General features: G+C 41.5%; 2 protein-coding genes across 5 annotated transcripts in view; both read right to left on the bottom strand.

Annotated features, from left to right (window-relative positions):
- map3k15 (mitogen-activated protein kinase kinase kinase 15) overlaps window positions 1-10153 on the bottom strand; it is a 34035-nt gene extending 23882 nt beyond the window's left edge. The window contains exons 1-3 of one of the 2 annotated variants that reach the window (XM_066666748.1): window positions 8568-10153; window positions 3432-3571; window positions 2503-2526 (exon numbers count right to left, since the gene is read on the bottom strand). In XM_066666748.1, coding sequence (XP_066522845.1) covers window positions 2503-2526; window positions 3432-3571; window positions 8568-8886 — 483 coding nt within the window. In that variant the 5' untranslated portion in view covers window positions 8887-10153. The remainder of the gene's footprint in view (window positions 1-2502; window positions 2527-3431; window positions 3572-8567) is intronic. The other variant, XM_066666757.1, reaches the window with a different exon arrangement.
- A 1435-nt stretch (window positions 10154-11588) lies between these two features.
- The window catches only part of sh3kbp1 (SH3-domain kinase binding protein 1), a 71714-nt gene continuing 66051 nt past the window's right edge, over window positions 11589-17251 (bottom strand). For all 3 annotated transcript variants that reach the window (XM_066666726.1, XM_066666711.1, XM_066666735.1), the window contains 4 exons: window positions 15712-15858; window positions 14072-14304; window positions 13199-13262; window positions 11589-12380 (listed from right to left, as the gene is read on the bottom strand). In XM_066666726.1, the coding sequence (XP_066522823.1) occupies window positions 12342-12380; window positions 13199-13262; window positions 14072-14304; window positions 15712-15858 (483 nt within the window). In that variant the 3' untranslated portion in view covers window positions 11589-12341. The remainder of the gene's footprint in view (window positions 12381-13198; window positions 13263-14071; window positions 14305-15711; window positions 15859-17251) is intronic.

Raw genomic sequence — 17251 nt, 5'->3', positions numbered from 1 at the left:
TTTAGGGTGGTACAATATGTGCCCTGTGATGGTCCCGTGGATGTTATGCCATTGAAGAACAGGGTGAAAGGGAGTTAACAATGTTCGCAAAGCAACCGACTCACTACTGTTTAAAGTTTTGGCTCACTGAAGTATTTTATGTATTTCAAAGCTGTTAGTAAATTGGTTTTGAGTTCTGCAGAGGTTTTAATTTAAGGTTTTTTAATTTAAGGTTAATTTAAGGACTCACACTGCAGTATCACTAAATATATAATTAATCGTGTTGATTATACGCTAATAGCAAAATGCCAAGTGATGCCTATCTTTCATTCACAGTTAGCACTGTTAATGTTTTGTTTTGTCAGTATATTCCTCACTGCCATCAATCCTAGGCATGTTCACCAGCATGCACCACAGAGTGTGACTACCTACTTTATTCCTCAGACCAGAGCCTCTGTACTCCGGAGGCAACTGAACCCAGGGGAAGCCTATTGTAACGGGCCTTGCAGCCTACTCCAGGCAGACGAGAAAAAAGAGTAAGGGCGAAAAGGAAGAAAAGAATGACAAGCACAGGAAAACAGGCAAGAGGCCAGATGAAAAATTAAAGATAAACATATAGCATATAAGACAAATATTAGGGCTGTCATGTTTGTATAATTAAGTAATTAAAATATACTCTCAACTAGGTAGCCTTGAAAATATCTACAGGAATATCAGGTTTCAAAAAAAGAATGGATGTTTCCATCAGACTCCATTTCATAGTATACAAAGAAAGCAAAAGGAAAGTCTTAAATATGCGTCATGACTATTATGCAAACTGCCAACAACTCGTGGTAAACTTTAATTTATAACATTCTGATTTGGTTAATTCACTGGTTATTGCATTTAAGAATCTTGACAACCCTTAAAAACAACTAACAAAGATAGACACTCTCATGACCCAGCAAGAAAGGGAATGGGAAGATAGAATTTGTAGATAGAAGAACATTTAGTTTGAGCAAAATGTTTTAGTGGTGTAAGAAGCCAATGGTTAAGCCAAAGATGCCTGGTGTTCAAAATATGCTTAATTTGGTTTCCACTGGAGCTACAAGACCAACAAAGCTAATGTAGCTTACAGCTACTAGGTTAGCACTGTGCAAACTGCATGCATACATCATGAAACACTTGACTCTTAAGTGCATCAGCTTAGTTATGTTACCTCAAAGCTACTGGATAATGTTTTAAACCACAGTTGTCACACAATAAATTAGACCAAACCATAAGCAAACCCCTTCTTTATGAATAGGAAAGCAGGAAGATGTCAATGAGCTACCAGCTCCAAGACCACAAGTTACTAGAGTTTTCAAATTTGCTGTTGCCTCAAGGAGACGTCCTCTGCTGCAGAAACCAGCAGACGTAATTCTCTGAGATGCCTATTTAAAGACATGGCTTCAGCGATCGGGCATTCAGTATCAAGCAGTCAGCTTCGCTGTCATCATTTCTAACACCTCCTAAAACCTCCTAACTGACTAAGGCATATGGACACCCAGTAAATCTCCAACATACATGCCAGAATAACTTTAGCACTCTTCCAGGAGAATGATTTCAACTGACATGCATTAACACATTACAGGTAGATGACAGCAAGCAGCATACGACCCCTGTACCCAAACAAACCAGAGCATACAATTTGTTGTTGAAAAAAGAAAGCTCCAGAAATAGCCACACAGTTCAGAGCACAGTGAGATTCCATTTTTATCATCCATGTTGACAGCGTGACAGTAGCCTGGCAAAACCCAGGCCTGAATCTCATGATTCAGTTAGACATCAGATCATAAGCATGCTGTTACAAGCCAGTGCTGAACTAGTCAGGGTGTTCACGCTCTTGTGAATCAGTAATGAAAAGAAAAAGCTGTTTAACTTTTGAGACAGAAGATTATGGCGTAGTACCATTAAAAAAATGGTTACTGCTACCATTTCCAATTTAGTTATGCTTTGAAAGTAAATGTGGCTTAAACCAGAAAGTGTAATGTTGAAGACAAACCAAGAAATGCTAAAAAATACAACAACATAAATACATGCTGAATGTAGCTCTGACAGTCAATCATCAGCCTAGATTTGGAACAACTATGATCATTAGTGCTTACAAATCCAATAACTTCAAATTTGATATAGGAATGTTACAATAATCAACCGTATACAGAGATGTTGGTGAGTGTAAAGTACTTAGTTTTAATACGTAACGCTACTGGTGTATATATATTTGCAGTTTGGCTGTATCCAAACTTATAAATACCTAAGTAAGAACAACCCCAAAAGTTTTTGCTCTTCTTATGACTGGACTCAGCAAGATATTAAAGTAGGTTTAGCAGCTTGCTCCACAGCTCAGAAAAGACAGAGACTAATAGTAGTGAAAGCTTTCAAAACTCAGGAAGTCTCTCTTTTAAATTCAGCTCCCATGACAATGCCTGTGACTTCAGTTCCCAAGAAAATGTGACGGAAAAAGCATGCTATAAAAAGCTACCACTCTGATTTGATACTTACTGTGTTTTTCTGTGCCACCATGTCCTTGAGGAAAAAGACAAAATAATAAATTACAAATGGCACAACAATTATTGGATTAATTCAGAATAAAAATAAACACAGTATGGTGAATGAGGGCTATAATTTATGGACAAATGTACAGCAAGGAGACAAATGCTATTCTATTCTATTCTTGACTGAGATCCAGGCATGTGTGCCATGGCATCCCAGGCCCTTCACAGCACATTCTCTTACTGCATCCCTTTGGCAACTTGGCTGTGAGCAGCTGCCTGAGGCCCAGATGCCTGCAGCCAGATCCAGCACATGCTGTTTAGGGGCAGGCAAATCCATGGTCACAAGCCCAGTGCAGACAACACCTCCCTGTGCTGGAAATAGCTGGCAGGCAACACAGACACGGAGTGCTTCTTTTGCTTTGATACCAGGAAGCGTGTAATGATCTACAAAACACCAATGAGACTTTGGTACTCTCTTCTCATTCTCAAAATAAGCATGAGTTCAGTGACACAGAGTTGTAAGTAAGTTATTGTTAGTTTGTATGCTCAATTGCTGGAAATTTTATCTGGTACACCTACGATACAGGGGCATTTATTGTAGAAAAAAGAGGACCATTTCTGACAGCAGTCTAATTGTGGACAAATTTATCAACCCTTATCTACCATATTCATGAACTGACAATGTCTGCTATAGAACCAACATGACAAGGTACTTATAAAGGATATTGTTACTAATATGGTTGATAAAGTGTGCAGACACAGATGTATTAGTGTCATGTAAAGTGTTTGGTAAAACATTGCCATGTTTAGTGTAATACTAATTCCTCAGAAAGTTGGAAAAAGACACTTTACCAAAGATTATACATTCTTATAAACAGAAAACAAACAGTAGAGTAGGATATGATGTGTGTGTTTGTGTACATGAGGTAGCCTCACCTTTAGTGACTGGGCTGTGTCAGGGTCTGTGTCATGGTAAAGGATGACATTGTTGGCCATGTCGAAACTCTCACGCACCCCCAGATGGTAGAAGAGAGATGGCTGTCTGAACACATCACTCATGTCCACAACTGCAATATCTGCAAAAAGATTTGCGGTGAACAGAGAAATATTTATGCTCTATTTTATGTATGCTTTCCTTTATACAAAATTGCCTCAAGGAGAAATTCCATGCATGTTTCTTGAAGATGGTTCCACATGAAATAACCATTCGTACACAACTAAGCACTGGCCTTACTCACTCGCTTAGGTTTTGAACCAAAGATTCATTCATTCATTATCTGTAAGCACTTATCCAGTTCAGGGTCACGGTGGGTCCAGAGCCTACCCACACACCCTGGAGGGGGCGCCAGTCCTTCACAGGGAAACACACACACACGCTCACACATTCACACCTACGGACACTTTTTGAGTCGCCAATACATCTACCAATGTGTGTTTTTGGACTGTGGGAGGAAACCAGAGCACCCGGTGGAAACCCACGCAGACACAGAGAGAACACACCACACTCCTCGCAGACAGTCACCCGGAGGAAACCCACGCAGACACAGGGAGAACACACCACACTCCTCTCAGTCAGTCACCCGGAGGAAACCCACGCAGACACAGGGAGAACACACCACACTCCTCTCAGTCAGTCACCCGGAGGAAACCCACGCAGGCACAGAGAGAACACACCACACTCCTCACAGACAGTCACCCGGAGGAAACCCACGCAGACACAGAGAGAACACACCACACTCCTCACAGACAGTCACCCGGAGGAAACCCACACAGACACAGGGAGAACACACCGCACTCCTCACAGAGAGTCACCTGGAGGAAACCCACGCAGACACAGGGAGAACACACCACACTCCTCACAGACAGTCACCCGGAGGAAACCCACGCAGACACAGGGAGAACACACCACACTCCTCACAGACAGTCACCCGGAGGAAACCCACACAGACACAGGGAGAACACACCACACTCCTCACAGACAGTCACCCGGAGGAAACCCACACAGACACAGGGAGAACACACCACACTCCTCACAGACAGTCACCTGGAGCGGGAGTCAAACCGACAACCTCCAGGTCCCTGGAGCTGTGTGACTGCGACACATACCTGCTGCACCACCATGCTGCTGAACCAAAGATGCTTCATCAGGATTGGTTTAGATGGGAGTCTGCTCATTTTTTTCTCAACAAGCAACTGCCAATATTATTTAGATGTCATATAATGCAAGTAACATACAGTCATGCCCAAAATGTTGGCACCCCTGAAATTTCCCAGAAAATTATTGCAAACACACATTTTGCTATACACATTTCCTTTGTGTGTATTTGAACAACACATGCAACTTTTAAAATTTTTTTCAGGTATGTGATGCTCGTTTAAACTAGCCTGTGAAAAATAACAGGTGTAGGCAATATAAAAATAACACCTGAAACCACATAAAAAAGAGACTGTGTGCCTGTGTGTGCCACACTAAGCCTGGAGAACAGAAAGAGGAAAAGAGAACTGTCTGACCAAAATTCCAAGTCCATAATAAAGAAATTTACAACCCATGGCACTGTAGCTAATGTCCCTGGATGTAGACAGAAGAGAAAAATTGACGAAAGTTTGCGATGCAGGATAGTCCAGATGGTGGATAAGCAGCCCCAATCAAGTTCCAAAGAAATTCAAGCTGTCCGGCAGGCTCAGGGTGCACCATTGTCAGCGCAAACTATCTGTCAACATTTGAACAAAATGAAACGCTATGGCAGGAGACCCAGGAGGACCACACTGCTGACACAGAGACATAAAAATGCTAGACTGCAGTTTGACCAAATGTACCTGAGTAAGCCAAAATCCTTCTGGGAAAACATCTTGTGGAAAGCAGAGACCAAGATAGAGCTTTTAGGTAAAGCGCATCATTCTACTGTTTACTGAAAACAACAACAACAACAACAACAATATAGTACCTACAGTTAAATATGGTGGCTGTTCAAATATGTTTTGGGTTGTTTTGCTGCCTCTGGCATTGGGAGCCTTGACTGTGTGCAAGGCATCATGAAATCTGAAGATTACCAAAGGATTTTGGGGTGCAATATAGACTCAGTGTCAGAAAGCTGGGCTTGCATCCTAGGTCATGGGGTCTTCCAGCAGGACAATGACCCCAAACATGCTTTAAAAAAGCACCCAGAACTGGATTGAAACAAAGAGCTGGAAAGTTCTGAAGTGGCCAGCAATGAGTCTGGATCTAAATCCCATTGGACACCTGTGGAGAGATCTTTAAATTGCTGTTGGGAGAAGGTACCCTTCAAATATGAGAGACCTGGAGCAGTTTTCAAAAAAAGAGAAGAGTGGTCCAAAATTCCAGTTGAGAGGTGTAAGAAGCTTGTTGATGGTTATAGAAAGTGTGTACAACCAAATATTATGTTGAGGGTGCCAATAATTGTTTTAAGTCCGGCCCATTTTTGGAGTTTTGTGTGAAATTATATCAATTTTGGCTTTTTTCCCTTTGTTTTTGTTGTGTTGTTCCAATAGACACAAAGGAAATAAACATGTGTATAACAAAACATCTGTAATTGCTATAGTTTTCTGGAAATATTTCAGGGGTGGCAACACTTTTGGCTATGACTGTAAAAGAGCAAGTAATATGGTACTGTACTAATAAGACAAATGCTTTTTGCTTCATAACACTATACTTTTATACACCTTTATGACACAAAGAAAATACCACTGTGGCCCATTAAAGAGCGAATTATTTGGTTTATATTTAATATTTGACCAACAGAATACACTTGGAATGTAGCAGTATTTTTGATGCAGTTATTTAGCCTACGTAATAATCCACCTTATCTGCAAAAATGTGTAATCAGATTCAAAATGATTAAACCATGATGGTGTCAAGATGAGCATGGGCCTCAGCAGTCAGACAACGCAGGAACATCATGTAATCCAAATCACATGTGAGAACATCTATCATGGATTTGCATTCAGAAAAGAACAAGGCATATTTCACATTAGGGCGGCACGGTGGCGCAGCAGGTCACACAGCTCCAGGGACCTGGAGGTTGTGGGTTCGATTCCTGCTCCGGGTGACTGGTTGTGAGGAGTTGGTGTGTTGTCCGCGTGGGTTTCCTCTGGGTGCTCCGGTTTCCTCCCACAGTCCAAAAACACACGTTGGTAGGTGGATTGGCGACTCAAAATTGTCCGTAGGTGTGAGTGTGTGAGCGAATGTGTGTGTGTGTCTGTGTTGCCCTGTGAAGGACTGGCGGCCCCTCCAGGGTGTATTCCTGCCTTGTGCCCAATGATTCCAGGTAGGCTCTGGACCCACCGCGACCCTGAACTGGATAAGCGCTTACAGATAATGAATGAATGAATGAATGAATATTTCACATTTATATGAGGCATTTATTTTAAATATATGTGAATATACTACAATGGTCTCTCAGCTTTCTCTATGTGTCTTCTCTTTTTGAACAAGTATTAAAAAAAAAACATGGGAGAAATTTCTCACTGACCTAGTTACCTGAGCCTAGTGAAACTTTCAAATCATTTCTCTCTTCTGTAACCACTTCAGTAAGAGTATACTGCACTGTAAGCACAATCGCCCATGTTGCAGTTTTACAAATCGCTGCTGTCCAATCAAAACATTTTAATTTTACTCCATCATTGAAACACACGATGAATGAACCAATAGAAATGCTCTAAAATTACATTAAATAAAACTTTTTTTTTTTTTACACTGACGTCCATTGAAATTTCAGAAGGTTTTTTCCTGGGAGATACAGGTTTTGATAGGACAGAGTTGATATACAAAGCTGCCCTGTCACCTCATCAGCTGTTTACCTGCTAATTGGGTAAGAAACTGAGGCCTAAATGAGGAAAACAAATACATTGAGACCTGTCCTGTGTGTGCAGCTGCTTAGATCTCAGCTCTACAGCAGGACAAGCTTGGATCATGTGTTACATGCTTCTTATAACGGACAAGTTCTCGTTAAATTTGGTCCATTATTGTCACAGTTTTACTGTCTCAGAATGAATGATGGTCCTCCAAAATTAAAGGAAGTGAGTTAAAGCATTGGAAACAACTTACAGCTGTGAAAAAATGAAAAAAACTCACACAAATTTCTGTCTTTATCCCTTTTTCAATTTATTTGTACTGTAAATGTAAACTGTACTTCTTGGCAGCCTGCTGTTATCTTCAAATCATAGCAGACACAGCCTATTACTCATTACCTTTAGCATTTTTTGTGGTTGAACTTTGAATTTTTTTTTTGTGACAAAACCCTCTCAAAGCCCTGAGGCAACATCCTCAAGTCCTTACATGTGAGCCTTTCTGCAGAAAGCTTTGTGGGAGAAACGCAGTTCTGGACATGCCTGGAAACACAACACGACTACGCTGAAATTCATTTCTGGGACTACTGATACCATGGGTGAGATGTGTGAGTGAACTCGTCTATTGGGAGGGGGCATAAACCTAAAAATTGGTAATGGGAATGGGTACAGCAAATTTGGAAATATTTCTGTCCCCTTTATATGAAAACAAATTACGTTTGTAGACATACCTTCTAATTAATTAATTCAGCTACCTTTAGGTGCTCACGCTATGCGTTCAGTTTGTACGGTGTCCATGCAATTAGCACGGCATTAACTGGGACACTCAGTGGCACAACGCTCAGTGACAAACCTCAGCCAAAAGGAATTTAGCCCCGCCTTCTCTGGAGTGAGTGGTGGTGCGGCATGCAATACTTTTTTATGATGATGATCTGGAGTGAAGTTTGTGCTCAAAAACAAATCGTCCAACACTTGGCCCCATTATCTATATATGGTTTAACTGCATCAAATACTCACAGCAATGTTCCAAAATCAAGTGTCAACTCTTTTCAGAAGAACACTAACAGTTGCTGAAGCAATGGGGGGTCAAATTACTTATAAATATCCTGCACATCAGGAAGACTGTTGGATGAGATGCCCAACCATTTACATACATTCAGGTGGAAGCCGAGTCATTTTTATCAGTTTAGATAAAGTTTGCAAGAAATTAAAAATTGCTTTAAAACGTCCCGTGAAACGTTGACTCTACTTCTGTCCTAAAGTTACCTGCATCGTAGAAGGAGTCCAGCACGGACGTTTCCCCGAAGTCTAGCCGGCCGAAGGTGACGGTGGTGAGGATGGCGCTCTCGGCGTCGCAGGCTCTCTGGAGACACTGCAGCGCTCCGGACTCGGGGCTGTTCGCCGCCACTGCCTTCAGCCCGTCGTTCAGGACGTACACGGCGCGGAGAGAGCGCTGTTTGCTCAGAGGACTCGGGCTGCTCACCTCCGCCCTCTCCGCCGCGGACACCGACACATTGGCGGCGTGCTCTCCGCCGCCGCACAGCCCCCCGCTCTCCCCCGCCGCCTGCCCCGACATCCCCTCCATAACGCTCCGCTTCAGCTCTCAACTCCTGCGGCACTTCCTTCGCCTTGGTCAACAGACGCTGACTAACGTGAGCAACCGGCTGCCGTTCCCGTCCAGCGACTCACGCTTAATAAAGTCCAGTTTCATCACTAACGTTAGCAGAGCAGGTATCTGAAGTCGTTTAACGGTTTTTTTTTGTTTGTCCTTCTACACTCAGTTTTCTCCAGAAAGAACCCACAAGCCCCTTGGAGTCCCTGCGGCAGTTAGGTTTAACTCAAGAAGTGTAATTAATAATAAAAAACACTAAAAATGAACTTCTCCTAGATTTGCTACCTCACAAACCGTTATTTAAGAATATCCGCGAACAACTTTTGTCAGTTCTGCGTTCATAAATCCGGTTTTGCAACTACTGTAAGTATTTGATGTGTTGTCGGTCGTGTGTCGCGTCCCAAACCGCACTGCCGCACACTACACCGCGAGTAATGAAGAGCAGCGCATCTCTGTTAAAAGCGCATTGATTGGTGCAGTGCGTAACGTATAATAATAGCGCGGTTTGAGACACGGCCAGTCAGATAGTTTCTCGTCAGAAAGTGTCTTAGTAACGTTTCTGACGTACAGGGGACACCGGACTTTGAATCATATTCTATTCTTTTAGTGAGAAACGAGAAGTAATATGCTGAAGAAAGACGTAAATTCCTTAGATACGAAATAGATGAAATTCAAATGTGTTTCGCCCATTTATTGTCGAAAACGACGTCGCTCCTGATCGGCGCTTTCCGTTTCCCACCGCAGTGGAGAGCCTCCGTGTCCAATCCCGGTCTGTGCTGTCGGATAGATTTAATAAAGCGCCCGCTTTCATTGGCACCTTGACAGTGGAACAGTTATTTCTGTGTACACGCCTTAACTGCTCCGTTCTTAGGTGTAAAGCTCTGGCCAAAACACAGTGGCTGAGATACCTGCGAATCCACACCGAAAACACCGGCTGGAAGCTGAGCAAACGACACTTGATCCGTGAGAAATATTCTTCCTCCTTGGCTCCTCCTGTTCACGTCTGACGCTTCGTTTGACAACACTAGGCTACTTCGAGCCTGCTTTTACAGAGACTGTGGAAGACAATCTCCCCGTTTATGAGAAGCGGACGGGCATTTGAAGTTGTATACTTATGAGATTGTGTAGAAAATCGACTCAGACTCAGATATACCAGTCTAGAGGCAACATTACCGTTTACATTCTAGAGAGCACCTACTAAAGTAGGAGTAAAGCACTCCCTCAGTTTAATAATTCATACTCAGCCGGTGCCGTTTAATAACGTGTTCTCTCCGTTGTATAAACCGTTACCCCAGTTAAACAGTCTCAGCAGTCTCAAGGGAAACTACAGTCCATTTGACTAACTGCCGGAAAAATTGGCGGGAATATGGAGAATATGAGGGGGCACTTTAGTCAAACTGAGGGAATGACTTTTTAAACGAACACATTTTTTAAGCTTCTGTCTGTTACACAATGCGGACTTTGTGATTTGAAAATGTCACTCTTGCATATTGCAATTTCGATATGGACACAATCTTTCAGCCCTTTTAAAGAGGAACCTGTAAATAACCTCAAGTTAAACACATGACTTTTCATTTGAATTTTGACTAACTTGTGTATATTACAATCTTTTAATTACAATACTCCCTCTGAGTGATAGAAGAGAGAAAGGTTGTACAAAACAGCATATAACATCTTTTGTGACCAGTAGATGTTGCATTACTTACTCAAGTTTTATATTAGAAGACCCTGACTTATTGTTTTAACTGTTTTGGTAGGTTTAGAAGTTTTTACTACATTTGTATAATACTTCTACATGACTGTATCGTTAGATTACTTACATTTGGCCTTACTTAACCTTAGCCTGGATCATGCTTCATGTTATTTGTCTCTCAACTCTGTAAGGGTTTCTGTGTTATATGACTATGTGCTGAGCTCATGTTTCCCTGAAGTGTTCCCTGACAGCAGGCCGGACCAGACTGTTCTTGCGTTTCTCTGCAGGGAGACACAGCCATCTGCAGGCCTCAGTGGGCAGCAGCCAGGTCAGCAGAGCCCACATTAACAGAGCCAATACAATAAAGATCAATGAGGTGTTAAGGGTTCACCTGAGCGTGACTCAGAGAAGAATGCATGGGAAGGGGGCTGTGTATACTGATGTTCATTGTGTGTGTGTGTGTGTGTGTGTGAAATTTATGGGACAAGACTTGTGATGATATACTAAACTCTAGAGGAGTGAACTCTGAATGAACCAACACATATCAGCCTACAAATATCTGACCATTGCAAAATATTAAGTCCCTTCTACTGCCGACATAAATAATCACTGAAAATCAACGGTTTTAAAGGAATAGTTCAGTGTTTTGTAATCTAATTTCTATCTTCTACAAAGCTAGTTTACATCTGATTACCACAAACAACACTTTAAAATTATTCTCTATGTAAAATATCAACAATAAAACAAAGGCTTCAAAGAACTTTTATAACAGAAAACTGGCAGATGGTGAAACACCTTCCTATTCACCTGTTATCAGGGTGTTTTTTTTTTCATTTAGTGGCAGTTAATCATATGGTTCAGACAGATTTTTAAACTAGAAATAATTACAGATGATGCTTACACCAATGATGCTGATGGCATTAGATGAAAAATTGCTGTAATTATAGCAGAAACCCACATTTAAACATTATATTTTGGTATATTCTTTTTTAATAAAATTTGCACACATAAATGCATTTTTAGTACATTAAAATATAAAAGTATGTATAGAAGACTTTCTTAAAAGAATGTAACAGCATCAAGAAAACAAAACAAGAGTTTTCTCATTGTCGTCACTGACGAAAAAAGACAAAAGAAAAGTTATGAGTTTTGAATATTCCAAATAAAGAAGGCCTCAGTGTGGGATCGCTGTGGGAACCGCATTATTCTGCAGTTAGACACACCCACCAGAAAAAAGAAACTGAAAACAAAAGGCCACAAAGGTGAGGCAAAGAAAAGAACTTAAGGTGAGCCGTACTGAAGTCAAACACCAGTTTCTCCTTCAACGTTGCTTATGCACAGGGCTACTCTATGGAAAGCAGTACCACCAAAACTGTTCAGGTCATTCACTTACACCTCAGTGTAAAACCTTTCTGTGGACCAGCCTATCGTTGCGGCCCAGGGAACCTGGGTCACATGGCCCATGGTGAGGCCACACCCAGGCACTGTGTGTATGTGTGTGTGTGCGCGCGCTCAGTCCATGCATTACACAAAAAGCCATTACAAAAAGAAAAAGAAAATAACAGACCAACAAAAGAGTAAAGTCTTAAGTGGTGGGGGGCAGTCGTTTGTTTTCTCTATGCTGTTGTTGTATATATTTGTTCATTTATTTTTTTTTGGCACAGATTCCTTCGGCTGGGCTTCGGCTTTGAACCTTGGCCAAATGTTGGTGTCGTACATCCAGCGTGAAGTGGGTTCACTTGGAGAGAAGTTTCTTTATATGTTCTACCTCCATCTGAAACAGAAAAAATGACATGTTCACCTATCACTGATAACAGTTTGGATGGTATTTCCCGTCATTAACTTGGGGAAAAACTACATAAATTTTTTCGCAAAAACAAGCTGAACCACAGCACACATTACGTCACATTTCATCTGAGATGAGTCTGGGCCCAAAGACGTTGTTAGGGCTTCCACATATAATTTATGTATGGCTTTCTCCTTGTGTAATAGAGCTCCAAGTTTTATTTCTTAATGCAGTGGCATACTCTGGTAGGTGACAACTGTTTTTATACTCCCAATCCTGAATCATTTCACAACATTAGGTACAGCAGATTAAATAGTGTATTGAAAAATGTTCTGTTTGACATTTCATATCTGTTTGCAAAGACTGAAGTTTTGGTTAATGCTAATGTTTTTTTATATTCACCTGCTTATAGTGTAATGCTTCAAAAATTTCCCAACTTTTTTGGAATATGTTGCTGGCATCGGCAGTATATACTTACAAAAACACAAAGAAGTATGTCTGTGAATACATTAAAAATCTTTCCCATGTAGTTTTCTTAGTTAAAATGTCAGTTATAGAAATGTTTGAGGGGATGTAGAAAAATCACAGTTTCTTGTCTTTCATTGCATTTCTCAAAATATCTCAACTTTTCTGGAAAAGCTGTTTGTATTTGAACCTCAAGGAACAAGATGAATATAAAATCAAACTTCTTTGATCAATAAGCAAGAACGTTACTGGAAAAAATGGCATGTGGAAGGGTAAGAGCAAAACATTGAATTCCGATATAAGAACCTGTAAAACAAGTTTTATTCCCACCCCAAAGTCACCTGCAAGGATAAGCGTATCCTCTTCTCATCGTCCAGTTCACTCACCAGCTGCTTCATCTCTTGTCTGAGAAATGAGTGAATAAAAACAGGAGTAAGAACCTGAGAAACGCAGGCCAGAAGGTTGAGAGTATAGACGAAGTTTTGGGATTAAACTGCTTTATCGTTGATGAAAATCTGGAAAGAATAACAGCCTATTTTCTGTTTGTATTAGCAGAAAAACACCTATTGTTAGGTTATACTATAAATTTAATGCTAATACAAATAGGAAACCTTTTACTACCCCACGATAAATGAGATTTATGGCAATACTGCAAAAGTTGTATACATCCAAAATGTAGTTTGTCTATGTTTGCCCCAGATGAATCAGAATCAGTTCCAGTTATTAACTGGGACTCTACCAGTCACACAGTGCTAACAAGCTACAAGAGTCAACTTCAGCACATGCTTCCTCCAAGGCTGAAATCTTTCTGATCTGCTGGTAAAACAACACCATAGGTCAGCTCAATACTCTTCGGTATGTTTGCTGAAGTACACGGACATTGGCTAAAATCATGCTGAGTGATGGGGTATGAGGGTGAACCATTCAGTGAGAGTGCTGTCATGGACCCCTGGCCATGGATCACTGGTTTCTGTTGTTGGGAGTCAATGGGTTTTGTGTTTTTTTTTTTAAAGAACCAAAATCAGTAATCAGTCACGCATACAACTTTTCAGTAAAAGTGATTGTTTGGGTGAAAAACATTCAACCATCAGCACCCACGCAGCACAAAGCTCAAACTCCGCCCATGCTCACAAGAAACATCTGGTGTCTCAATTGGACCTCTGCAAACCCCTCCCTTTAAACATCCCCCGCCCTTGAAACATGTTTCTTCCTACTTGTGCTGACTCTTCATGAGTTCCACGGTGGCCCGCAGCTCTCGGAGCTGAGTTCGTAGCTCTTCTAGCGTGGAGCCTTGCTCGCCCTTCCCCTTGACCTCCATTGAGGGGGAGTGGGGTCTAAGGGTGGTGCTGAAGGCCTGGACCTGTGATGGTTGAAGATGGGCCCCGGTGTGGCTGGAAGACGAAGGGAGGGATGAGGGCTTGGGAGGCAGGGAGCTCTTCTCAGGAACCTGCAGATACATATCCAGAGAGTTTAGGTTGTCCTTAAAGATCCACACAATTGTTCTCATGCTGCCAACATGTGCTATTGAAGTGATCATAAATACAAAAGAAAAACAAAAAAAAAAGTCTTTAAAGTTTTAATTAGAAGCCCAAGGATGTGATTTGTTACTTACCATTACTCAATCACTGTAAAAACTCTTTTAAGTGGACAATGCTAGGCAGTACTTTATTTTCTGAAGGTAGGGTTTCGTAGACAATGATTAAGCCATGTGTTGACACAAGTGCACTGTAGCTGCGTCCCAATTGCGCACTTAATACTAACTAGTGTTTGAGTGTATAGTATGTAGTATATTTAAGTGTCAAATTTGATTATAATAACAAAAATCCAGTTGGTTTTTAGTATGGAAATGATGCATTCTATTGTCCCACAATCCAATGAGAAGTAGAAAGGGAGAAGCTTATCACATTTGGAAAATTTGGGCTCTGTCCCAAATAGTGGCCATCTATTACACTCAGAGGGACAGGTTACATTTAATATGAATAATTACATTACACTAATGCAGAAACCATTTTTATGACCTACACTATGCACTACACATTGTGGAGGGAGATATTTGAGTTTCAGCCTTTAAAAAAATGGCAGACAGACAATGTTGCAACTGCAGCTTGGTGTGACGTTCATTATCATAGCAACAGTTCATCACTTGATGAAGGTGTAGTATGTTAATATTTTGTGTAATAGCCTGCAGAACTCACATTTTAGGGTTAGTATATAGTCTATAGCATTAATGTGTAACACACAATTGGAACAAAGCCTATATCTCCCAAAGCAATGGTTCCCAAAGTATGGCAAAGGCAAATGAATGAGAGACATTTTACTTTTAATAATTCCACTGCAAACATGAATGTCGCCATGTTTTTTCGCCATGCCAAAAAAGTTGCAGTTTTGTTTAAAAAATATTCCTTTTGAGTCAAGCTATCCTTCATTTTAGAAGACATTTTGGTAGAGATTTTTCCTGCTATACTTGCCTGTGTCCAGATACAACATAATAGGAGTTGTCCATTTTAACACTCTATTACATGAGCAATGTTGGCCGGTCAAGCTCCAAAAATCTTTCAGTCATAATATATGTGTAGGATGAGCTACTATATCCTCAATGTCATATAAACAAAGTATAAAAACACTGGTAAAGACTTCTCAGGTTGTAATTAAGATCCTCAAAAGCACATGAATTTAGCAATAGAACAATGTGGCTCTTGCTGGTTTTACCGTCAGTGTGGGTCCTTTAAAAGGCCTCAGTCTCCGTGTGTATGGCGCCCCCTTGTGTTTGGACAAGGGACGTGCATGCAAAAAAGGAAAGGAGAACACAACAAAGGAAATGGGTGGGTTGATGCTGGGATGGGGAGGGGCTTACTGTTATAACAGGCACTGCCTTGGGCATCTTCCTGGAGTTGTCAAGACATTTGGGAGTGAATGAGTCCTGCTCCTCTTTTCCCTTCTCCCTCTCTCTCCGCTCCTCTGGAGAGGGGGATTCCAGGAGGTCAGGACTAGAGAGAGAGGACTAAGGAGGAGAGAGAGAGAGACAGTAGATAATAACAGAAAGCCCACAGACAGGCCAAACACGGTGAGCTGGTCCTGCAGACACAGTAGATGTTTCATGTCCACTGCAGCTGAAACACATCTACTGTGTGTGAGCCACTGTCTCAACACACATTAGTGTTTTATAGGAAATTAGAATAGTGAAAATTATAGTTTCCCCTTACATCAGATGTTTCATTCTTTAGATTTGCAATGGCAGTCTAAGTCTAAAGTAGCTCAGGTAGTGAAAATTAATTTATATAAAGAAGCATCATGCAAAATTAGCATATTTTAATAATCACAAGGTGGCACGGTGGCGCAGCAGGTAGTGTCTCAGTCACACAGCTCCAGGGACCTGAAGGCTGTGGACTCAAGTCCCGCTCCGGGTGACTGTCTGTGAGGAGTGTGGTGTGTTCTCCCTGTGTCTGCGTGGGTTTCCTCCGGGTGACTGTCTGTGAGGAGTGTGGTGTATTCTCCCTGTGTTTGCGTGGGTTTCCTCCGGGTGCTCCGGTTTCCACCCACTATCCAAAAACACACGTTGGTAGGTGGATTGGTGACTCTAATGTGTCCATATGTGTAAGTGAATGTGTTAGTATGTGAAGCACTGGCGCCCCCTCCAGGGTGTGTTCCTGCCTTGCGCTCAATGATTTTGGGTAGGCTCTGGACCCACCGCAGCCCTGAACTGGATAAGCGGTTAGACAATGAATGAATAATCACACAATTATCTCAAACCAATCTTGTCATTAAAATGTAATATTTATATCTTAAATGTTACTTATGCAGTCCCTATACCGCACTTCTCCAAATGATCAAAGTTAGCTATGTAAAAAATAACAATTGATGTGGAACAAAGCAGAAACGTAATTGATAGTTTGTTTGTTGGTTCATTCATTCACTCTTTATACCTGTAATTGCTTCATCCTTTTCAGGGCCTCTGGGGGTGCTAAGCCTACGTGGAATTATTGATCTCAAGGCAGGAACAAACTCTGGACAAGGCTTCAGTCAGTTGCTGGGCATCTCACATGCACCCAGTCACACAGACTGACACCTGTGGGCCATTTCACACACTCACCCAGTCATTCACATTCATCCATTTATACATATCTGTGGATTTCACACACACTCCCTGTCACTCACGCACTGACACCTGTGGTCTATTTCACACAGCCTCTCCACCTACCCACACATGTTACTGGATTGTGGGAGGAAACCAAAGCACCTGGAAGCAAAAATTAAACACATGAACCCAAGACCCTAGAGCCACTTGGCTCTTACACTACCTCAGTGGTTCTCAAACTTTTTCTATCACTCCCCATCTCAGAAGAAGGGGACTTTCTGCACCCTACCTATCCCAATATTGCCCCCCATAAATGGTA

This window comes from Hoplias malabaricus, chromosome 1, assembly GCF_029633855.1.
Source record: "Hoplias malabaricus isolate fHopMal1 chromosome 1, fHopMal1.hap1, whole genome shotgun sequence".
In the NCBI taxonomy this organism is placed as follows: domain Eukaryota; kingdom Metazoa; phylum Chordata; class Actinopteri; order Characiformes; family Erythrinidae; genus Hoplias; species Hoplias malabaricus.
This window is presented reverse-complemented; position numbering and strand designations above follow the sequence as displayed.